At 35.0% G+C, this 25,398-nt stretch overlaps 1 protein-coding gene across 1 annotated transcript; it reads left to right on the top strand.

The window, feature by feature from the left end:
• Positions 1–12,849: 12,849 nt before the first annotated feature.
• On the top strand, positions 12,850–13,830 carry LOC118580316 (taste receptor type 2 member 117-like). The gene has a single exon (XM_036181978.1). It carries the CDS (start codon positions 12,850–12,852, stop codon positions 13,828–13,830), a length of 981 nt encoding a protein of 326 aa, XP_036037871.1.
• Positions 13,831–25,398: the final 11,568 nt, after the last annotated feature.

Here is a 25,398-nt window from a genome sequence, read left to right as displayed (position 1 = left end):
TTTCAGTGAAGATTACTTCATAAGAAATTATTCTTCATTTTCAATGCACACATTGCAAATATGTTTGCATTCTATAAGAAATAAGTGCTATACCAACAGAAAACATCTACATGTAAGACTGTTTTAGGTAATATCATTTCAATGGTGATAAATTATTTGAGATTTTAAAATGTTTAATTTATAATATAAAAAGAAAGCTATTTTCTAAGGAAATAGCTGAGTATGTGATTTATTTTTACTGTTTAAACATGAAGACCTGAGGTCAGCTCCCTAGGACCTAACTAAAAGCTAGGCATAGCCAAGCATTTAGGGATCAAACACATGCAGATCATGAGGACCACTGGCAGATCATGAAGATCAGTCTAGCTGAAATAGCAAACTCCAGTTTTAAATGAGAGACTCTATATAAAGAATATAAGGTTTAATTTATAGAAGTAGACATCCAGTATACATACATACACGTGCAGACAAGCATACCCACATACATATGCATGATATACACACATAAAAATAATGATAAATAATAATAAAATTACAAGTAAATTTTTACCTATGAAACAGTAAAAATAAAATTGATAAATTTTATATACATAAAATAATTTCAAATTTAGAAAAATTTCTTAATTTCTCATAACATTTTCTATATAGACTTACAAATCAAATAATTTTTAGATTTTTCTCAGAATCATGTTGGCATTTTACTCAATACTATATTGGTGTTAATTTCACAATGAAAAACCACAGATCATGTATAAGACTATTGGAAATATATAATTTACCTTTGGAAATAAGTCACTATTGTAATGGAAATTAGACAACATAAAATAGAAAATCTATGTGTTTAATAGGCACTTACTAGACAGATGATGTCCTGTAGGTGAGAGGGACCCAAGTATTTATACATGTTACAGTGCTCAGGAGTGTAATGTCAGTTTTCATATGGAGAAATTGAGGTCTTCTAATGCAGCAAAAGTTTAGGACCTAGTAATATGTAAATGTAGGAATTGCATTTGCTTTCTGAACTGGCAGTCAGGTGCTTTTATCAAAGAGTCACGTGAATTTTCTATGGCAAGCTTACTCTTTCTTGTTCATACATTCTGCATGTAATAATTTATAATCATTATATTTCTTCTTCCTTTTAATTATTATAATTTTATCTTTTGGTGTTAGCTTCATGATAGAATGTAGTGTAATTGTACTAATGACTGGAACTGCAGAAGTAGGAGTGATTTCAGAGTCCAAAGGGCTAACTTTTAGACCATGGAACCAGGTGGAATATATCTTAGTGCTTCAAGGGCAGGTGAAATACTAGCTTCACCTAATACATAAATACTTTAAAATTATCTTCACAGTGAAACAATTTCTATTTTTTCTCATAAAATCTGTTATAATTATCAAATGTGTATTGTGTATTTATTTATATTTATTTATTTATACTTATTTCATGTACATTAATGTGCTTTGCCTGCATTTATGTCTGTATGATGATGTTATATCCCCTGGAACTGGAGTCACAGACAGCTGTGAGCTGCCATGTAGGTACTGGGAATTGAACCTAGGTCTTTTGGAAGAGCAACCAGTGCTCCCAAAAACTGAGAGCTTCCTTTTTTAGTTTTTGTTTGTTTGCTTGCTTGTTTTGAGATGGGGTTTCTTTATGTAGCTCTGGCTGTCTTGAAACTCTGTGGACCAGACTGGCCTTAGACTTAGAGATCTGCCTGCCTCTGTCTCCTGAATATGGAGATTAAAGGCATTGCTATTTATAAGAGGATTTCATATCTCTTGTCTATTGAATGAAATTACTGACATATGTTAAGAGTGACACATAAGCAATGGTATATCATCTAATCCATAGTACTGTATTAAATAAAGGATCTTGTTTGACCTTTGCATGTATGGGACTTTAAGGTATCAGATGCAGAATAAAACTAAGTGCCTAGAAAGAGTAAGTTATATACAAAGGGAAAAATGTCAAATAAACTGACTTGAGAAATATTGTAAAGATGTTTAAAGGTTATAGCTAAATATATATCTATAAATATATATATTTGCATTTTTCAGACATTGTATTTTGGTTATATTCCTTCCTTTCCCCAAACTTCTCCCAGATCTCCCTTCACCATCCCCCGAACTTAATATTATTTTTCTCTCTTTATAGAAAACAAAAACCACAAAATCCCCAAACAAAACCAACTAATCAATCAAGAAAACAAACACATTATGGAATCCACCACGTGTTGACTATCTGTCTATTCCTGAGTGTGTGGCTTCCCCAAGGTATGGTCAATATATGCAGTATCACTCCATTGAAGAAAACCGATTTTTTTTCTCTGAAAAGCTATAAATTGTAGATAGCCTCTTGGTTAAAGGTAGGACTTTAAGTCTATTTTCCCTTCTACATACTGAGATTTTTTTTCTCATTTGAACTTTTATAAGTCTTGTGCATGCTGTCACAGTCTCTGTGAACTTATATGTGTACCAGCCCTGCTGTGTCTGGAAAATGCTGATTCCTTAGAGTCATTCACTACCTCTTGCTCTTACAGTCTTTCCACATCCTCTTCTATACAGACCCCTGAATCTTGAAGAGAGGGGTGTGATACAGGTGTCCTGTTAAGGATACAAACTCTAAAGTCTTTCCCTCTCTTTTTGTTCCGTTGTGGGTTTCTGTGTCATTGCCATCAACTGCAAGAACCTTCTCTGATGAGGTTTTTGTGATGCACTGATCTATGGGTAAAGCAATATCTTATTAGTAGTCACTTTATTGCTATGTTCACTTACCAGAAAATTAATTTTTCCTTGTGCTTATAATCTATCTGGTCACAGGTTCTTGGTTTCATTTACAAATCAGGTATGGGTTACATTTCATGGAGTGGGCCTTGAAATAGTGGTTGGTTACTCTATAACTTAATTCATTATATATACTTTTACACAAGTAGGCATATCATGAAGGCATTGTTAATTATATCTCATACAGTTCAGAATTGGGCAAGACTGATGATTACTTACCTTCTAGAAAAGATCATTAGTGTGTAGGCTTGAAGTTTCCAGCTGAATAGCAGCTATATCTCCTCATACTATATGCCCTTAAGTGTGTGGTGTCATCTGTAACAGGGTCGTTCTGTGAAATTATGCAGGGTAATGAATAGCATTAACAGTAGCCTATAGTGTTTAGGGAGTTATGTAACAACTCTTTGGCTAAAAACTCAAAAAAGATGTAGCTCATTTCTGGCACTAGGGGTTTTATTTTATATGATGCATATGATCTGTAGTTGGCTCATTATATGGTAACTTCAATTAAATTTTATATATTGGTAATGTCATTTAAATTATATATATATATATATATATATATATATATATATATATATATTATTAGAAACATCTGCAGTGGTAGTTTGTCAAAGGCTTTTCAAAAGGCCTTCATATAGACATTCTACTCAATATCTTACTTTAAACTCTCTTCCCATTCCCCTCCCCATTTAATCTTACTATTCTAATTTCCCTTTTTACTACTTTATAAAATTGGAAGATACCCTACCACATCCAGGTACCTTACTAGATAAGATATATATTACATACTACATTATATATAATGTATATAATAAATAAATATGTACATGTGCATGTATGTAACAATAACAATTAAGATGAGGTCATGAATTTGTGAGGCAGGACATTCATGGAAGGAGTTGGGAGGAAGAGGGAGGAGTTACAATTTTTTCAAATATACTACTCATATATGTTATCTGAAAAAACTTTTTAAAGAGTAAATAAGGAACCTACACACACACACACACACACACACACACACACACACACACACACACACATGCATACACGTGTACCAACCTTTCTGACTTAGAACAACAGTCTCTTTAATACAACACAGTTTACCAAAATGAGTCACAAAATGATAGTTAAATCTTCTGTTGAGAATCCACTCTACAGGCCATTAATTCTCTATGTTGTTTCTTGTTGAAATTTTTGTGTTGGCCATTTCCTGATTAAACACTGAACCAATTAAGTGCAGGGATAATAACAACTCAATAAAAGGTGTATGAGCTAGATGCATACAGGATATACTTAGTGGTGGAAGGCATAAACATGTATAGTGATGACAAAATTGATAAAATATTTGTATTAGAGAAATTTGACAATACAATGAGAAAAGACAAAACTATTAAAATTAAAATTAAATGACAAGAATGATATATGTGTCTTGTAGTAAATTTTATTGTGATTGCACACTGCAATTAAAAAATAAGTGGTATATAAGTTTATCAAATAGAATCCATAAGTTAACAGCACTGCTATGCCCCAGCAAAGGCTATTTAGCATATTTCACATAAAACTGGATCTTTTCACAGTAGCAACAAAAATGTGAAAGAACCTAGAAAAAGCACCAAACATCATATGTTATTGAGAAAGTCATTAAATTATATTGATGAGTGTAAAAAGCAAAAGAGAAATATGTTGACACATACTCTGTTCTTCCATAGACAATGTTCATTTCTGAAGGTAAATACAGTGTTGGAATCCTCATTCCCAATATAATTCCAAAAAAAATCATAACACATTTCAGGGTAACAGGTAAAATTCTTGGATGCATTTGGTAAATAATGAATAATTGAACACATAGTCAAGTCAGAAGATAAATTTTTATCAATGTTGTAGTCTGGAAGGCTGGAGCACAGAAAGGAAAGAATTTAAGTCTTAGTAAGTTCTTCAAGGTTGTTGTAAGAAGTTTAACTAAATTAATTCATGTTTCATAGTTGCTTAGAATTTTTTAAAAGACAAAGTGAAACACGTGGATGGTTTTGCTAGTGTCTGTAGTATGTGTCTATTTCTATAGCTTGTGAAGAGTAAAACTGTGCAAAACTAGTTTTCAGCAGCTTATCTTATCTGGGGTTTTCCAGAAGAAAAAATAAAACAAAAGCAAAAACATATAACAACAAAATAAACAAGTAAACAAACAGAAAACAGAAGGTTGAAAGAAAAACTTTCCATAGAAGTTCCTCCAAACTTTTCTACTTGGCTCCAATATTTCTGGCAAGATTAATTCTTAGTGACATTGAGATATTCGGCTCATTTACAGTGATCTCAAGTTCATTTACTGTTGCAGATATTTTACATGCTGCATAAATTAAGTTTTAAATTTTACTAGCTTACATGTATAAAGTTGGGAGCCTGGAGTTATGTAAATACTAAACAAACCAAAATTCACAACAGTGACAAGTATTTATCTTCATTTGCCTACTGCCAAATTATTTCAGCTTACCTTCTAACACCTGCAGCAAAAGACTGTTGTTTAGTCTGCAACATGAAATAGATTAGTGGATTTATTTTGGCTATATTGAGAATAGCAGTGTTTTATAGGAAATATTCCATTGACCCAAAACTTTAGCATACTATGATACTCTCCACTTGACATTTTTCACAGAATTTAAAAGATAAGGTCGCCTGAAGAAGTAGGTAGAAATTGAGGTAATGACATTAACAAATAATGGTGTTGGTGACTATGCTTCACTATTTGTTTTTTTTTTTTCAGTCTTAAATTTGTTACTGAATAACATGACCACTCAAGGAATGGTAGCATTGATTTATAGAACACACTGCAGGAACTGTAGTGATTACATTAAAATTGAATTTGTTGTAAAACAAAAACAATAGTATGTCACTGCTTATTGCAATGGTTAGCATTATAGCCAGGTTATGGAATAAAGTTAGATGTCTGTCAACAGAGGAAAGGATAATGAATATTTGTGAATTTTAATCAGAAATAGAAAGGTACAAAATATGTCACTTGCAGGAAAGTGGATTCCAATGAAGATTGTATGTTAAGTGAAATAAGACAGAATCAAATATAAATATTATATTATCTTACATGGGTCCTACAGTTTATAGATACATTATTATATATGTGTGTTTTATTTATATAATTATATAGTCAGACTCCTTAGTCTATAATATTTATAATGCTACACACACACACACACACACACACACACACACACACACACACAAGTATGTACATACATACACATACAGTCCTGAGATTCCCTGGAAAACAGCAAAGGCGATGATGAAGGGGAGGATTGAGAGCATATATGTTAAACTACATGATATACTTGTGAAGAATGTCTTTATAAATCAGTCACCATATAGAGATAATAAATTTCATAAACACACTTTTTGCTTTAGCCTTCTCTAGAGTTGGTTTGATCTGGGCAGGTTATGTTGACACTTGAATGAAATTAATTCAGGTGAAGACTTAGATGTGAAAGAAGCCCCATTTTTATTGCTTGGGTGATGATGAAGCATTTTATGCCAGGTTTATGCACAGGCTTAAGATATTCTCTTTGCTCATGACAGTCCATTTATTTAGCTCCATTTTTCTTAACTAAAGAGAAGAGAAAAGAATGTGTTCTAGTGATGCTTCTGCCTACTTGGCCCATTTGTTTCTTTCTCCTGCTATAGGAAACCATTCCTGTCTAAAAATATGAAAAAGCAACTTGGAAGAACAAGCCATGAATTTTGTAAAAGCTCAATTATTACTGAATTCACTTTAGGAAACTTCATATTCTTTTATTGCATACCGACCTGATTTTTTATTAATGCATTCCATATGTAAACATTACAGGTTTAGTTCTGTAGTAAATGATTACAATATCTAGTACCATGGTCTGCATGAAGACCTTTTTCATTTTTATTTTCTAGGCAAGTCCATCTGTTCATATGTAAGTTGAGAGTGATTTTTGTTTGTTTAATATTCCATTGATACCAATTTGTGTCGTCCACATACCTCTGAGTTTGGGGCCATCCACTAGAGCAAGGTTAACCTACCTGGAGCCATATCTTTAAAGAAGGCTCTCTATTGACTGGCTTGATTGTGTACAGGTTTTGTTCAGCCAACACCAGCCAGTGTGAGTTCATGAATGCAGAGGATTCTTATTCTTATTATGTCCAGAGGATAGTTTGCTTTAGTCCTTCACAGCTTCTGGCTCTGTCTTTTAGGACCTTCTGCTATAAGGATCTCTGAGCTTTGGGAAGGGGTTGAAACAGATATTCTATTTTTGTTGTTGTTGTTGTTGTTGTTGTTGAGCATTCCTCAGCTGCTTATTTTCTGCTATTTGGCCAGAAGTGAGTTTTTGAATGAACTATCATTCACTGTCCAAAGAAATTTCTTCGATGATGTCTTATCTACGAATCTTCTAATTTACAGGTATGAATTTAGATATGAGTTAAGAGGGCACCTATACACTACATTTATTTAGCAAAATAATTACAGTAGGTTCACTCCTGGGGTCTAATATCTCCCCATCTGTGCGGTTTTTTTTTTGCCAGACTTGTAGTACCAGGCTTGTGTTTCCTTCCATGGAACAGGTCTCAAATTCAATCAGAAAATAATTGGTTAACCTCAAAACATTTGTGCCATTATCACATTCATGTGCATCTCTCACCACACCAGTTATCATTGCACTTTCAAGGTTCCCAACTGGGTAAGACTGTTGACTGAGTAAGAATGTGTAAGCCCCCCCCCCCACCCCCAGCATTATATTAACCACCAGGGAGGAACAGAAATTCCCAGCTGGGTAAGACTGTTGACTGGGTAAGACACTCACCTCAGCCACATGTGAGTCACCTTCTAGTACTATGACATTTAGCCAGCAGAGAGGAAACATTTTAAAAATTTATTTATGTTTTAATTTTACATATCAGCCATGGGTTCCCCTGTCCTCCCCACTCCGGCCCCCGCCCCCCGTCTTCCTTCCAGCCCTTCCCCTCCATTCCCATCTCCTCTAGGGCAAAGACTCACAAACTAATGGAAACACATGAATTATGAACCAAAAGCTGTAGAGCCCCCAACTGGATCAGGCCCTCTGGATGAGTGAGACAATTGAATAGCTTGAACTGTTTGGGAGGCACCCAGGCACTGGGACCTGGACTTGTCCTTAGTGCATGAGCTGGCTGTTTGGAACCTGGGGCATATGTGGGGACACTTTGCTCAGCCTGGAAGGAGAGCACTGGACCTGCCTGCGAGAAAACTTTTAAGACACTTGATTTCTCCATATCTGTGACCAATGTGTGCAGTACTGTCAGCATCTGAATCTTACCAGCAAGCTCTGGTGGATAAGCAAGAATTCTGTATTGTTTTAGGGCCATCTAGGACACCTTTGAGCAGTGACTCAAGGAGAGGTATCCCACATATGGTGCTGGGCTTTTATTTATTATGTATACAGTGTCCTGCCTGCACATATGTCTGCAGGCCAGAAGAGGGCACCAGACTTCATTACAGATGGTTGTGAGCCACCATGTGGTTGCTGGGAATTGAACTCAGGATCTCTGGAAGAAGTCAATGCTCTTAACCACTGAACCATCTCTCCAGCCCTGGTGCTGGGCTTTTAATGTGTCAATGCAAAGCTTCTGAGAGGAACACAATCACCTGGGTAGGGTAACAACAGTTAGTCTTTTTATATGAGTATATATAAATTTGTGTGTGTAAGAAATTTATAAAGTAATAGGTGTGCATATGGCTTTTAAAAACATCCTTAGTGTTTGCTTTCCATCCCTTGACCTGTTCCATTGCCCTGCTTCCTCATTCCTCTCCTGACTTAAACCTCCCTCCTAATTAGTCTCCTTTCCCATTCACTTCACGTAGGTTCTTCTGTCACTCCACCTTTAAGATATTTCTTCCCTCTTAGCACTGCTTTCCTAGTGTCCCACAAGTTTGGGTATGTGGTGTATTCATTTTCATTGATCTCTAGGAAGTCTTTAATTTCTTTCTTTATTTCTTCCTCAACCCATTGGTGATTCAGTTGAGCATTATTCAGTTTCCATGAGATTGTAGGAGTTCTGCAGTTTTTGTTTTTGTTTTTGTTTTTGTTGTTGAAATCTAACTTTAAACCATGGTGTTCCAATAGAACACAGGAGGTTATTCCAATTGTTTTGTACCTGTTGAGAATTGCTTTGTGGCCAAGTTATGTGGTCGATTTTAGAGAAGGTTCCATGGGGTGCTGAGAAGAAGGTATATTCTTTTTTGTTAGGGTGGAATGTTCTGTAGATTTGATTAAGTCCATTTGAGTCATAACATCAGTTAAGTCTATTATTTCTCTGTTAAGTTTCAATTTGGCCGATCTGTCCAGAGGTGAAAGTGCTGGCTGTTTGGAACCTTGGGCTTACACAGGGACACATGCTCAGCCTGGAAGGAGGGGACTGGACCTGGCTGTACTGAATCCACGAGGTTTAAATGAATCCCCAGGGGAGTCTTGGCCCTGGAGGAGATGGGAATGGAGGGGAGGGGTTGGGGGGAAGGTGGAAGCAGAGGCGGGAGGGGGAGGACAGGGGAACCCATGGCTGATATGTAAAATTAAAACACAAATATAATAAAAAAATTTAAAAAAGATGTTTCTTTCTTCTCTCCAGTAGAGATCTGTTTATAGTTTCCTGTATTCTAAATTAAATATATAAATGTGTAAATTCAATGCTAAAATCCACATATGAATGAGGACCTATAATATTTGTCTTTCTGGACCTGGGATACTCCACTTGGTATAATCTGGATTACAAAAATCATACGAAGCACACATGCACACACACACACACACACACACACACACACACACAATTATCAGTAATATCATGATGATATTTTATATTTACTATTTTATGAACAAAAGCAGCATTCAACTTTCTGAAATTCAGGCAGTAATCAGCTAATTTATAAACTTATAGATTTGATAAAAAATAATTACAATATATTTTATATGAATTTATTTATGATCCTATTGTAAAATTACTGAGTAGTGAACAAATAACAGTTGTGTACTTCAATGTGTGGCTGACTTGTGGCTTTGAAACTTGAACCAGTATCTGGGATTAAAGTGCCAATTTTTTCCTGAGAAGCAAGTCCACTGCAGAAATGCAAAGGACATATGGAAACTGAGTCCAGAGAAGATAAGAAAAAGTGCTCTGGTATGTAATTCTGCTAGTGACCACTTCACCTTGAGCAGAGTGCATGAAAGTCTAAGGAGGAACCAGCCTGATATGAGTGTCTCTAAAAGATAAATAGGCAGCAGTTTACTTCTGTTTTCCATTGGTCAGGGTTTAATCAAAGTCAAACTAATAGCTCTGCTTTTCTAATTCATATCATTGAACTCTTTAGTTAATAGTAGGAAATAACATATGGTGCTCACTGTGGACCTCCACCTCAATTCCTAAAAGCAGGGAAAATCTACATTATACAAAATCTTGACAAAGAGAAGCAGTTGTATTCAAGGAATGTAAGGATACACAGTAGTTTGGGAACATTATTGTCTGGCTGTATCTCACACAGAGAGAGACACATGTCTTTTAGTAGTGGCCGTCTTTATAAGTTGATGGCTAGTGCAGGAGTATTAGGCCATGAATTTAAAGAAACCTTGAATCTGGTTTGATTATCTGATTTTGTTTTGTTTCTCAAACACAAAGATGAAACACTATAGAGGTGAGCATTCAGATCTATTTCTCTGATTTTCTATTTATGACACATGAAGTTTTAAAAATTCTACTGTCAAAAGTATATTTTAAATTAACAATACTAATATTAAAGGGAAAAATGAAGTTCTGATAATGCATTTTTTTTTTAATTTCCCCAAAATCAGAAAATTAGTCATCCATCATTTAATCTAGATTTTAATATGAAAGTTTAAATTTTATAGAAATACATATCAGAATTATTACAATAGGTATAATTATTTAGGTACATAGAAATAGAAAAAGATAGCCGTTGTTTTAACTTCAGCACAGTAGCTGTGCATTAAATATACTCCTTCTTTAGCCAGCAACTGTGATTCAAGTTACCAGCCTGCTTCTCAGGCAGCAGGCTGGCTACCTAGGCAGCTGGTAGGAAATCTGTTCCTGCAGGCATTAACCTTTGCTGCTGCCACTAAAGGTAGCTTAACTAAATCTCTATTGTTCCGTTTATAAATAAATCTCAAGATTCAAAGGCTGGGGTGAAAACCTGATACCTCAAAGGGGCAGAGTAGCAACTACTTCTGGTGCTTTTCTCTTCCAGATGTCCTCTGACACTCTACGACTACTTTCCGTCAACTAGTTGGTACCTCAGTCTCCTGATCCAACATTGATTTTATTTAATTAATGCTAATACTAACTTTGAGTTCACAGTATGACTGATTGTCCTCCAACAGTAGGTGATTTATCTATTTTGACCACTTCAATTTGGTGTAGTGAGTGTATAGTCCTGTTCATAAATGAAGAATTAAAATAAAATATACAAAGTTCTAGATAACACTGACATATAACACTTTGCAATGGATGAGGGCATTCTCCTCAGGACACTGACTTTTCCCCACAATGTATGTGAAACATTAGAAACATGCTACATGCCATGCTGGCCTTGTCTGGAAAGACTCTCACCAGAGGCTGTTTGTTGTACAGATAGAAACAAGCTTTTCTAGCCCAGAATGAAAGGGCTCCTTGCAGGTCAATGTAATTCTTTCTGGTTCTTTTTTTGGAAAGCTTATGAAGCCTCACTATCAGCACCCAACCCACTCAGCTCCACCCTTGTCTTCTATTTGTTTCTCTTCATACATGAGCTCAGTTTGCTACCTGCAAGGGACTAGGCCACAGGGATTTTGTGGCTCTACACTGAAGGTATGTGTGTTTTTCTACTCTTAAAATGTTTCCTCTTAAATGTACCATATTAGCCTACCATGCCTTATCCATAGGGCTCACCACTAAATGATGGATAATTGTGAAAGTTTTCAATTGAATCACATTCATTTTACTTGCTCAGTATTGTTTTATTTACTGAAGTTATTACCAGCCCTCCTCATTTAAACACTCCTTGTCTTTATCTGCCATCTCTTAGGATTATGAGCTTTAGTTCTCTGCTATGTTTAGCAATTGTTCCTGAATTTAAGTGGGTCTTTTATTACTCTTTAGTTACTTATTTGTGACTCACTATACCATGATACTCATTCTCCATCTCTACCAAGATGCATGACACTCTTCATGTGCCTTGGTGACAGTTACTGATGTTAACAAAGAAGGTATTTGAGGGAACTGAGGATACAGGTTATAATTTTCACATTTTTGGTGCTGTGGATGCCTCAGCCCTGCTGGACAAAAAAGAGACTGAATAAGGAGGCATCTTGCTGTACAGATGAGCTAACCCTCCTCAGTGACTGTTCACGTTAGAATACGTGAATGGACGTAGTAGTCCTGAGTTTACTAGATACTTGACTTCAGTGTTTCATCAGCTATAATGGAAAATATTGCATAATCATGGCCTGATCAATTGTTACAAAACTAAGTCTGAAGTAAATGCACAATAAATGTTGACAAAATGAGTAAACTATTGAAAGAGAAAGAAGCAATTTGGATCTCAGTAAATACACATTTATGAGTATTTGTGCAAATGTATCTACTTGAAATTTCTTAAACCTTCTTGATCATAACTCAATTAAACAAAATATGTAGACTAAAGCAAATGTAGAAAAACTACAAAACAAATGTTTTTAATTTTTTTATTTACACACTGCCATTTGAGATTTCATTATTTTCTATATCATTTACTAGAAAATACTACAGATACTACAGGAGCTGTGTGTGAGCAAAGCAGTTCTGGTCTGACTCGCCTGATCTTGTTGAGGAAACACATTTTCATGGAAAGAGCTTCAGACTCCATCATTGGCAAACTTCATGTTAGCTCCTCTGTTAGTGTGTGGGGGAGAGTTAAGAGTAAGTACACTATGAGAATCACCTCAGACATTCTCACAGATCTTCAAAAATGCATTTAAACAGATTTAGGGTTTCAAATGAATGTGTTAACAAAACTAAACTTATATAAAAATGGAGTATTTTTGGCAGAGAATATGTGATATCTTTCATATGACACTTATGATCATCTTAACCATGGAATTAATAATTGGAAATTTAGGAAATGGATTCTTGGCATTGGTGAACTTCATGAATTGGATCAAAAGAAAGAAGATCTCATTAGTTAATCAAATCCTCACTGCTTTGGCAACCTCCAGAATTTGTCTTCTCTGGTTTTTGTACACAGCTTTATTAGTGTCCTTACTGAACCCAGATTTAATGAAGACTGCAAGGATGATAAAAGTCATTAATAATCTATGGATAATATTCAACCATTTCAGCATTTGGCTTGCTACATTCCTTGGTATCTTTTATTTTCTCAAGATAGCCAATTTTTCAAACTCTTTTTTTCTTTATTTAAAGTGGAGAGTTAAAAAAGCAGTTTCGATGACACTGTTGGTGTCCCTGGTCCTCTTGTTTTCACATATTTTACTGGTCAACTTGCACATTGATGTGTGGATAAATGAATCTCAAAGAAACATATCTTACTGCTTCTGTTCTCATATCCATGCAGAGATTTATAGGCAAATGTTAAGCATTCATATTATTTTCCTGTCTGTCCCCTTTGGTGTGTCCCTGTCATCTTTCCTTCTGCTCATCTTCTCCCTGCGTACACATCATAAGAAGATGCAGCAGCATGTCCAAGGATGTAGAGATGCTGGCACCATGGCCCACATCAAAGCCTTGCAAACTGTGACTACATTTCTTCTGTTATACACCATTTTTTTCTTGTCTATTTTCATACAAATTTGGAAGTATGAGTTACTGGAGAAAAATCTTTTCACTTTATTTTGCCAGGTGATTGCCCTGGCTTTTCCTTCAGTCCATTCATGTGTCCTGATTCTGGGAGATATGAAAATGAGACAGGCCTCTCTCTCTGTGCTATGGTGGCTGATGGAAGTATATGGAAACCTCAGATCCCTAAAATATTGGAGATCATGTTGCACATTCTAGAAGATCAACCAATACAAATTTTTATATTATCTATTTTTACTTTCCTAATGTTATTCTCCTTTGTTTGACTTTATGAATTTTCTAAATGTTATGTATGCAATAAAAACTATGGAAAAATATTGGAAATTTAGCACATTATATACAACTGATTTTTTAATACACTTATTTGAAAAGGACATGAATATAAACCACTGAAATATAACCACAGCAACATCATATAACTTTTCTGTTAATCATTAATTTCAGATATTTAAAAATTACTGGCATATACTATGTGTGTATTAATATTAATCAGTAAAAAAGTATATAGTTATAATTACATAAATATAATTTGGTAATACAGAATATTTGAATAACATTTCTGAGAATAAATGAATAATATATAGACTTATAAGTAAGTAGCAATAGAGATGTTATATTCAATACTGAACTATATTTAGAAGTTATTTTTTACCAGTTCATTAAACTCATGAGGCTATTTTATTAGAATTATTATATCTCTATTATTACTAGTTTCAACATCAACAATTATTAAAATGCTTTCATCATTATTATTAATAATCAAGTTTCCATTTGAAAATATTATTGTATTATTTTGTATATTATCAATAGAACATATTTTAATCTATTTTGTCTTGTAAATTGTTTTATTTTTTTTGAGATTGTAATATAACTAAATTTTTCTTTCCTTTACTCCTTCCCTCCTCTTTCATATACCCCTTCTTGCTCTCATTCAAATTCATGGCCTCTTTTTCATTAATTGTTGTAATATGCATCTATGTATTTGTCTATGTATTAATAAATTTGTTTCTAAATACATAAGCTGAACCTGCTTAGTATGTATAGTGTTACTTTAATGTATATTTTAATGCATGACTATAAAAAGCCAAAGTTCATGATAGTTATATAAAACACCATATTGATATTGTTGTTTTCTAATTCTTTATGTTATTACATATGTGTATCATTCCATAGTTAAACAGTAGAATGTCAAAAGAGCAGCACTCACAATATCTAATTAGTGATCAACGCATAGTCAAAATCACCTCCTATTCTGTTTAGGTGCTCTTAATATATTTTGTATGGCAGAAACATAAAACAATAAAATTAAATGAATTTATAAAATAGTTTCAAATATTTAAAATGCCATACACAGAGAAGGAAATATAGTCAAATGCCCTATTTTCCACTCAATTCCATATTCAGTACATATGGATTCTGAATAATATAATGACTAAAGAATTCTTTGTTCAGAATTATTTTCATTAATCCCAGCACTCGGGAAATAGAGGCAGGTGGATCTTTGTGAGTTCAAGGCCAGCCTGGTCTACAGAGTGAGTGAGTTCCAGGAAAGGTGCAAAGCTACACAGAGAAACCCTGTTTTGAAAAACTAAAAAAAGTTAAAAAGAAAATAAGAGATATATCTTCAATTGATGTTTTACCTTTGTGACATACTTTGTTATCTTTACAAATTTGCTCATTCATCTAAAATTAGAAGTTAACATCTATTCATTGTACCTTTTAAGACATTTTAATGCAAAATCAAAGTTATAAAAGACAACAACAACTAGGCATCTCCTATATTTAGGCACAAGGGAGATTGGAGTATTTATGGAGTCAGTAATATATATATATATATACCTTCATATATTTTATTTTTCCTAGACCCAGGGATCAAACCTATGGCCTTGAGTGAGCATCCTATATAAATGCTTTACTTCTTCCTAATCTACATCCCCAACAGTGCTCTCCCACCTCCTTCCATCTGAGTTCTCACATATGTAAAGCTACTTTTCATGTGAATGTTACAAGACATGGCAAGACTTGATGATGGTTTCAGTGGAAGTAGAGAGAACTCCCACACAAAATCAGGCAACACATAAGAAGATATTCCATTTATTTCCCCTTCTCAGGGATATCCAAGCATCCCACCCCCTTGACCCCTCCTTGTTACCTAGCATCTCTGGATCTGTGGATTGTAACATGGTTATTTTTTACTTTGCATATAATAGCCACTTATAAGTGACCACATACCATATTTATTTTTCTGGTTACCTCACTCAGGATGATTTTTTTTCTAGTTCTATCCATTTGCCTGCAAATTTCATGATGCCATTTTTTTCTAACAGCTAAGTTATACTCTATTGTGTAAATTTACCACGTTTACTTTATCTGTTCTTCAGTTGAGGGGCATCTAGGTTGCTTCCAGGTTCTGGTTATTATGAATAAAGCTGCTAGAACATAGTTGGGCAAGTTTCTTTGTGGAATGATTGTGCGTCCTTTGGATATGTACCCAAGAGTCTTATAGCTGGGTCTGAGGTAGATTTATTCTTACTTTTCTGAGAAATTGCCATATTGATTTCCAAAGTGGCTGTACAAATTTGCACTTCCACAAGCAATGGAGGAGAGTTCCCCTTGCTCCACATCCTCTCCAGCATAAGCTGTCATTTGTGCTTTTGGTCATAGCCATGCTAACAGGTGAAAGAATCACAGAGTTGTTTTAATTTGCATTTCCCTGATGGCTAAGGATGATGAACATTTCTTTAAGTGTTCCTCAGTCATCTGAGATTCTTCTGTTGAGAATTGAGAATTCTATTTAGATATATATCTTGTTTTTTAATCGGATTACTTGTTTTTTTTATATCTAATTTCTTGAGTTCTTTATATATTCTGGAAATTAGCCTTCTGCTGGATGTAGGATTGGTGAAGATCTTTTGCCATCCTGAAGGCTGCTGCTTTGTCCTATTGACAGTGTCCTTTACTTTGAAGAAGTTTTCAGTTTTATGAGGTCCCATCTATTAATTGTCTATCTTATTGTCTGTGTTAATGGTGTTCTTTCAGGAAGTTGTCTCCTGTGCCAATGTGTTCAAGGCTATTTTCCACTTTCTCTTCTATCAGGTTCAATGTAACTGGGTTTATGTTGAGGTCTATACACTTCAACTTGAGTTTTATGCAGGGTAATACACACAGATATATTTGCCTTCTTCTACATCCCAGCACATATTTATAAGAGTACCATTTGTTGAAGATGTTTTCTTCTTTTCATTTTAAAATTTTTACCTCTTTGTCAAAAATAAGGTGTCCATTGTTGTGTGGATTTATGTCTGTGTCTTCAATTTGATTACATTGATTGTCTTGTCTGTTTTTATGCCAATAAAATGTTTTTATTACTATAGGTCTATAGTAGAGGTTGAAATCAGGGATAATGATACTTTCAGTTCTTTCATTGTACAGAACTGTTTTAGTTATCCTGGAATGTTTTGTTTTTCCAAATGAAGTTGAGCATTGTTCTTCCAATGTCTGTAAAGAAGTGTGTTGGGATCTTAATGGCGATTGCATTAAATCTTTAGATTGCCTTTGGTAAGGTGGCCATTTTTACTATGTTAATCCTATCAATCCATGATCCTGAGAAATCTTTCCATCTTCTGATATCTTTTCCAATTTTGTGGATAAACTTAGGATGAATGGAGATGGAAAGATGAAGGATCAGCTTGGGAGACGGATGGAGGTGGAAAGAAATTAAAGAGATGACCAGAAAGGGGGCATTTTGGGGCCAGGTAGAAACCTGCTGCAAGAGAAACTCCCAGGAATCTAAGAAGGATAACTTCAGTTAAAACTCCTAGCAATAATGGATAAGTAGCCTGAACTGGCCATTTCCTACAAACGAGAAAGACTTCCAATACAGGTATTCTGATAACAACCACATAATCTTCAATCTACAGTTTTTCCTACATATGGGATATGCTGGGGTAATGGTGATGCAGAGAATGCAGGAGTGGCCAAGTAATGCCTTGTCCAGTCTGAGACCCATGCCAAAGATTGAGCCTACCACAGAAACTGCCTGGAGTACCAGAACCCAGAGTCTAGATGGCTCAGAGACCTAGGATAGTACCAAATATGACTGTAGAAAAAAAGTCAACTAATGAGACCTACAGATACTCATAGATTGGTTCCTACCCAAATTGTTATCAGATAGGCTTCATCTAGTAACTGATGGAAAAAGATGCAGAACCTACAACCAGACATTAGGCAGAGCTCAGGGAAGCTGAAGAGAGGGAGGAAGGATCGTATGAGCCAGAGGGGTCAAAGACATAACAAGAAAACCCAGAGAATCTTCTAACTGGGATACATAGGTGTAGTCAGAAGATTTACTGTGTCCCGCCAAGTCCATAGGCTCTCAGACCCAAGTAAACACACAGAGGCTTATATTAATTAAAGCTGCCTGGAAATTAGTTCAGGCTGATTACTGACTAGCTCTTACACTTAAATTAACCCATAATTCTCTTTATGTTTAGCCACGTGGCTTGGTAACTTTTCTCAGTTCTGCCTTGACATCTTGCTTCCTATGTGTCTGCTGCTCAGCCTTCTTCTTCCTAGAATTCTCCTTGTCTGCTTATCCTGTCTATACTTCCTACCTGGCTACTAGACAGTCAGCATTTTATTTACCAACCAATCAGAGCAACACACATTCACAGCATACAGAATGACATTCCACAGCACTTCTTTTCTGTCTAATCAAAAAAGAAGGTTTTAACTTTAACATAGTAAAATTATATATAACAGAACAGTTGTCAAGCAAGAATTATTGTTATAATATCTAGTCTATTTGTATTGGCAAAAGATATCCTATCTATCCTATATTTGTGAGTCTGAGGTTTCTCCTCTGTGAAGCAGGAACCTGAAGGACTATCTCAGCTTGCACAGTTCAGTGGTAACCTTCCTATGGGTCCTGCATGTCCAGTTGATACAACATTTTTTAAAGTGGTCCAGGTAAGAACAGTTTCTTGCCCAAATGACTATTTGCCAAGAGGAAGATAAACTCCATATGGATGGAAGGTCTTCTTCTTTGAAGTAAATCAGTACTGCCAGGAACAGATGTGTCTCATTGTCCAGAAAAGTCTAAGTTTTTAAAACATTTAAATACCACATTCTGTGAGTCTTTGAAGTGTTTGAAGACTAATTATCTAGCTGAAATATATTTTTGTATGCTTAGAAAACTTAACTAACATGACTATAAGTGTAGTTATCGTAGATGACTGATTATTAATCTGTATTCTTAATTATACAATACAATTTTAAATAAGTTGCATAAACATAATACCTTAAACAAGAGTAGAAATATAGAGACAGTATAAAAAATTAACTTTAAATTTGTAATAAACTAAAATCTATAGCAATTTAAAACAAGTTGCACTTTAAAAGTAGATTCAATAATCTACCCTTTCATCCTATCATATCTATATTATATCCCCCTTTTTCTTTAGAAAGACATTGACTATGACCAGTAATACTTAGTAACCAATCTCTAACAAAGACAAATATCCATAATCCATTTTTTGGGGGGGGGATGTGGGTGTAGTGTTCCAGGCTACTTCCTGCTGATTGAGGGTGCTGTATTATTATGGGGATCCCAAGAAAATTAAGAATTATGGTCAGGTCCTGACTGGAATAGTCTGTGATGCTGTATTCTCTGAGCCAGTTGCCTTGAAGCTGTTTTGGATTTTGGATCAACTGAAGACCTCTCAGGGTGTCTTCTTTGATCAAACCATATTAGCCTGGAAGCAATCCATAGGTTCTCATCTTCTGTGGAAACAAAGGCAGAACCTCTTTTCCAAAGCAACTTACCACTAGATATAAATTTTGAAATTAAGGTACTTTTAAAATATACTTTTATATATTTTATAAATATTGATTTAACTTGCTTTGAACTTCAGAGTGGTTAGGACAGAAACAACAGCCTTGACTATTGACTCCATCCACCTCAGCTTTCCAAAGTGACAGAACTACGTTTACTGCCAGCTCTGGAGGAACCATGCTCATCACTGTGTCTGTGAAGCAATGGGGCATTGTTTCCATCCAGACCATGTAGCCCAAAAACCTTTTATGTCTTTTCTTTTTTTTTTCTTTATCTGTACTAGCAAAGGCTAAATCCACCACACATCACACTGTGTGGCTTAGAGATGCCTCTGTATACTGTGGTGGGAATCCACCATGCTGCAGGTCCCCCCACACACCACAAATCCACCGTAATATAGCTCAAGCTCACAGGCTGTGGCTGGCCTGAGAGACACACTAGGAAGCTGTTTTTTAGCCCTGTTTTAGAATTTTTTATTATTATTATTATTATATTATTATTATTATTATTATTATTATTATTATTGGTTTTTCAAGACAGGGTTTCTCTATGTAGTTTTGTGCCTTTCCTGGAACTTGCTTTGTAGACAAGGCTGGCCTCGAACTTACAGAGATCCGCCTGGCTCTGCCTCCCGAGTGCTGGGATTAAAGGTGCGCACCACCACTGCCCAGCTAAATTCTAAAACAGAACTAAAAACAGCTTCCTAGTTGTGTCTTAGGCATGCCATGAGCTACACTATGGCAGGTTCACGGTGTGCAGGCTTGGGCTACAGTATGTTGGATTCCTGCCAAGTTACACAGAGGTGTCTCTGAACTGTGCAGGGGGCACTGCTATGGATTTAGCTTTTACTAATTGAAAGAGAGAGAGAGAGAGAGAGAGAGAGAGAGAGAGAGAGAGAGAGAGAGAGAGAGAGAGAGAGAGATATTTTTTGGGCTACATGCTGTTGTATGGAGGCATGGACCCATTGCTTCCCAGATTCAGCAGACGGCATACCTCCCAGAGCTGGTGGTGAATTATCTCCATCATGTTGAAAAGCTGAGATGGGCAGAGTCAGCAGCCAAGGCTGCCTCTTCAGTACTAACCACTGCAGCTTAAAGCAATAGATTCACAGTAACTCAGATTCTAAATGGTTTACAGTGTGTGTAGAAATGTATGTAGGCTTAAAAGAGAGAGAAAAAGGAATATATGCAGTTTATATAAAGAAATAGAAAGTTTTAAAAAAATAAAGTCTTTAAAAAGACAGTAAAAGTAATATAAAAAATAAGCCACATAAAGATGTAAATCACACACATAGTCTGGATTTTATTGTTTTAGGGACTTTTAACTACAGAAAGATATTTGATTGTAAACCCTGTTCAGTTAAACCAATATGTATATTTTAAAGTTATCTTGACTTCAAAATTTATGTTTAAGGATATGTTGACTTGGAAAAGAGGTTCTGCTTTTGTTTCCACAGAAGATGAGAACCTATGAATTACTTCCAAGCTAATAAGGTTTGATCAAGGAAGAGCCCTCAGAGGTTTCCAGATGATCCAACATCTAAAATCAGCTTCAAGGTGACTGGCTCAGACAATGCAGCATCACAGACTATTCCAGCCAGGACTTGACCATAATTCATAATGTTCTCAGGATTCCCATAAGATTACCCCTGCCTACAACCAACAGAAAGTAGTATGAGAAGCTATGCCCAAATTTCCAAATTATTGTTTATAAATGCTTATTTTTATTTAAAGGTGGTTCATTATAAATGTAATCTCTTTCTAAAAGGAAAAAGGGGAATATGATATAAATATGATAGGATGAAAGGGTAGATTGTTGAATCTACTTTTAAAGAGCAACAACTTGTGTAAAATGTTTTACATTGCTATAGATTTTAGTTTATTACAAATTTAAAGTTAATTTTGTTGTACTGTATGTATATTTTCTCCTAATGTTTAAGGTATTATGTTTGTACAGTTCATTTAAAAATTTTAATGTATAATTAAGAAATACAGATTAATTATTAGTTACCTATGATAATCAAACTTATAGTCATGTTATTTAAGTTTTCTATGTATACATAGATATATTTCAGTTAGGTAGGTAATCTTCAAACACTTTAAAGACCTATAGAATACAGCATTTAAAATGTTTTAAAAACTTAGACTTTTTGGACAGTGATACACAACTGTTCTTCGCAGCACTGATTTACTTCAAAGAGATAGATAGGCATTGAAAACACTCTATATGGAGTTTATCCCTTTTTTGGCACAAAATGGCCATTTTTGTGCAAGAAATGGACTTCTTGGCAGGATGTTATATAAACTGGACATGCTGGATTCAAAGGAAGGTGACCACTGATTTTGCCAAAACAAGGCGAAATGATCCTTCAGTTTCCTGTTTCGCAGAGGAGACGGCCACACATTCTACAGGACACAGGAAAAAGTGACTGAGAGACTAAGCCTGAAGATGGATGCCCCAACATTGCAGAGGAATTTTGGGTAACTGTTCAGGTGGCCAGCTATCTCTGTTATTCTAGATTTTTGGAAGTTGTTTGCCATGCATTCCCTGTTTACTTAGGTAATATTATATCCTTCTGGGGTCTTTGATATAGTTGAAGACTAGTTAGTTATAATTATAATTTTCCTTGTTTATTATAAAAGATAAGTTAAATATGAAACTTTAGACTCACAAATATATGATAGGTAGAATATTTTCTTTAATTTTGCTAAATACAAATAGACTAGCAATTATAACTGTAATTCTTGCTAGATAACTGTTTTGTTATATATAATTTTACTGTTAAAATTAAAATCTTCCTTTTTGATTATCCAGAAAAGGGGAAGTGCTGTGTGATGTTTTTGTGTATACTGTGAACATGTGTTGCTCTGATTGGTTGATAAAGAAAATACTGACTGGCCAGTAGCCAGGTAGGTAGGATAGGCAGGATAAGCAGACAAGGAGAATTCTGGGAAGAAAAAGGGCTAAGTGAAGAGTCACCAGGCAGACACAGAGGAAGCAAGATGTCAAGGTAGAACTGAGGAAAGATATCAAGTCATGTGGCTAAATATAAATAAGAATTATGGGTTAAAGTGTAAGAGATAGTAAGTAATAAACCTGAGCTAATGGCTGAGCAGTTATAATTAAATAAGCTTCTGAGTGATTATTTATGTGGGACTGTGGGTAAGAGAGATTTGTCTTGACTGAAGGCCAGGTGGGACACAGGAAAACTTTCAGCTACAGAACTTGTTGAGGTTTTCATACCCAACTTCATTTCAGTTCGGCTCTTAATCGGTAATTCTGTTTCTTTTAAATCCAATTTTAATTTCCGGGATTAAATGAGCTCTTTATTATTGTTTTTTTTTTGGAATGCATTTAGAACTTCTTTAAGTTTTTTAACATTGCTATAATTATTCTTTTTACTTCTTGCCTGAAATTTCTTCTAAATCATTCTCACTAGGAGCAATACCATGAGATTGGTAATTTTTGAGGAAGACTTAATACTTTGATTTTTCACATTGCTTACTCTCTGCACTGTAATTTGTGCATCTAAAATTAGTTGGTTAGTTATTTTTGTTTTGTCTTTGTATTTTTCTAATTTAAGTACCCCTTTTTCTTTAAGTATATGTACTTATTTTATTTTATTATAATTTATATGATTTAAGAATATTTCCACCTTATGACACACATGGTATAAACATTTTATTCAATAAGATGTAAATTAAACAGTGACCAGGGACTATACAGCACAATCTGAAAGAATATACTAAGCAAGTCAGAATTCCTGCATTAAAATTACAGTTACACAACAAATAAAACTAAACTAAATTAAAACCTTGAAAATAGAAACCACAAGAAGACTACAAGAAGATCCCATGTTCATGGATTAGTAGGATTATAGTAAAACTGACACTCTATCAAAAACCATCTGTAAATACAGTGAAATCCCCATTAATATTTCAACACAATTCTTTATAGAAATTGAAAGAATTTCAACCTCACATGGAAGAATAAAACACAGGATAGGCAAAAACAATCCTAAACAATAAAAGAACTGCTCAAAGTATCACCACTCCAGATTTCAACTCATACATTAGGACTATAGTAATAAAAACAGTATTGAATTGGTATGTTGATCAATGGAATAGAATTGGAGATCCAGGAGTAAGTCCATATATCTAAGGAAATGTGATTTTTGACAAAGAAGTTTTAAAAATACATGCTGGAAGAAAGATATCATTTTCAACTAAAGAATCCTGGTCAAACTAAATGATTGCATATAGAAGAATGAAAATAGATCCATATTTATCAACTTGTACAAAACTCAACTTGAAATGAATCAAGGACCTAAACATAAAGCAGTATACCATAATATAATAGAAGAGAAAGTGGGGTTGTAGGAGCCCATTTTTAGGTTTCCTAGTGGCTTTACCAAGCAGGTCTGCATGGAGAGGATGATTGGACCACTGGCCTGAGTACAGGTGTCTGAGATGGTCTGCGTTTGGTTGGGCTTGGGGGAGGTCTTTTGCTTTACCCCTTGGCATTCCTACAAATACCCTAGGGCAGAGTAAGTCAGCGCCAGTGGATAAGGATCTAGGCCTACCAAGTCTATCCTGTGTTTTCTCTATGTTTTTCCCCTCCTCTCTTTCTAACTAAGTCTCTTATTCCTCATTCCTCAAGGGTCCTGGGGTAAATAATGGTGGGGGCTGGTCTCCCACATGGAGTATACTGTTGAACTCTTTGGCAAAGGAGAAAGCTTTCTGAATGGCACACTGATAGCACAAGCACTAAGAATAACAATGAATAGGACTTCATGAAACTGAAAAGCTTCTGTATTGCAAAGGACACCATAATTCAGACAAAGTGGTAGGCTGCAGAATGAGAAAAGATCTTTACTAATTAAACACCTAATAGAGGCTTAGTGTAAAAAACTAAAAAGCAAACAAATAAAATGCAATAAAACTCAACATGAAGAAAACAAATAACTCGGGATATAAAACTAACCAGGGAGTTCTCAAAAGGCAAAACTCAGAAGGTTGAGAAACACTTAAATAAATACTTGACATTTTTAGTAATCAGGGATACGCAATCAAAACGTGGTAAAAAGGCCAAAATCAATAAGCAAATGATATCTTATCCTGGTGAGGATATGGGGTAAAGTCAATAATCAGCCATTGCTGGTAGAAGTGAAAATTTGTAAAGCTACTATGAACATCAGTGTTGTAGTTCCTCAGGAAGCTGGAAATAGATCTACCTCAATACCACACTTGGACTCTTGTAGCATCTCAAAGCACTCTACATCTTACACAGAGATACCTGGCCATCCATATTCACAATTGCTCTGTTCATAATAGCCAAAAATTGGAAACAAACTAAATATCCATCAACCAATGAATAGATAATGAAAATGTGGTGTATTTACACAATGGAATATTACTCAGCTGTTAAAAGTTAAATTATCAAAACCATAGGTAAATGGATAGAACAACAAAAAACATTATCCTGACTGAAATATCTCAAACCCCAAAAGACAAATATTATGTATTCTCTTGTATATGGATTAGCTTTAAGTCTTTAATATGCATGTGACAATCTGTATAATACCAGAGTTTAGGTATTAATTAGGTCAGGGACTATGGGGTAGTGAAGGATCTCCCAAGGAAGAGAAGATAGAATATAAAGTTATAGAGATACAGGATGGACTACTGACGGGGGATTGCATGGGTAGAGTGATGAGAAGAGAAGTAAGGGACAACTAACTCCCAAAGCCATTTGAAGGGCTATATGGAAACACAACACTGTAGATGCTTCCTAAAATATGTATGCATAGGAAGAATGTAAAGGGAACCACCAAATCATTGGGGAGAGAATCCCCAACTAGACCTTTTTTTTCCATCAAGTAAAATTTTCAATACAAAGAATGGGTTACATGAAATTGAGCCACTGGCTAAAAA

Source organism: Onychomys torridus, chromosome 3 (genome assembly GCF_903995425.1).
Source record: "Onychomys torridus chromosome 3, mOncTor1.1, whole genome shotgun sequence".
Classification (NCBI taxonomy): Eukaryota; Metazoa; Chordata; class Mammalia; order Rodentia; family Cricetidae; genus Onychomys; species Onychomys torridus.
Note: the sequence above shows the minus strand (reverse complement) of the source record. Positions and strands in the feature narration are given on the sequence as shown.

What these genes read in the sequence shown, in the direction of transcription:
- LOC118580316 (XM_036181978.1), top strand. Translation starts at nt 12,850, where the DNA reads ATGGAGTATTTTTGGCAGAGAATATGTGATATCTTTCATATGACACTT.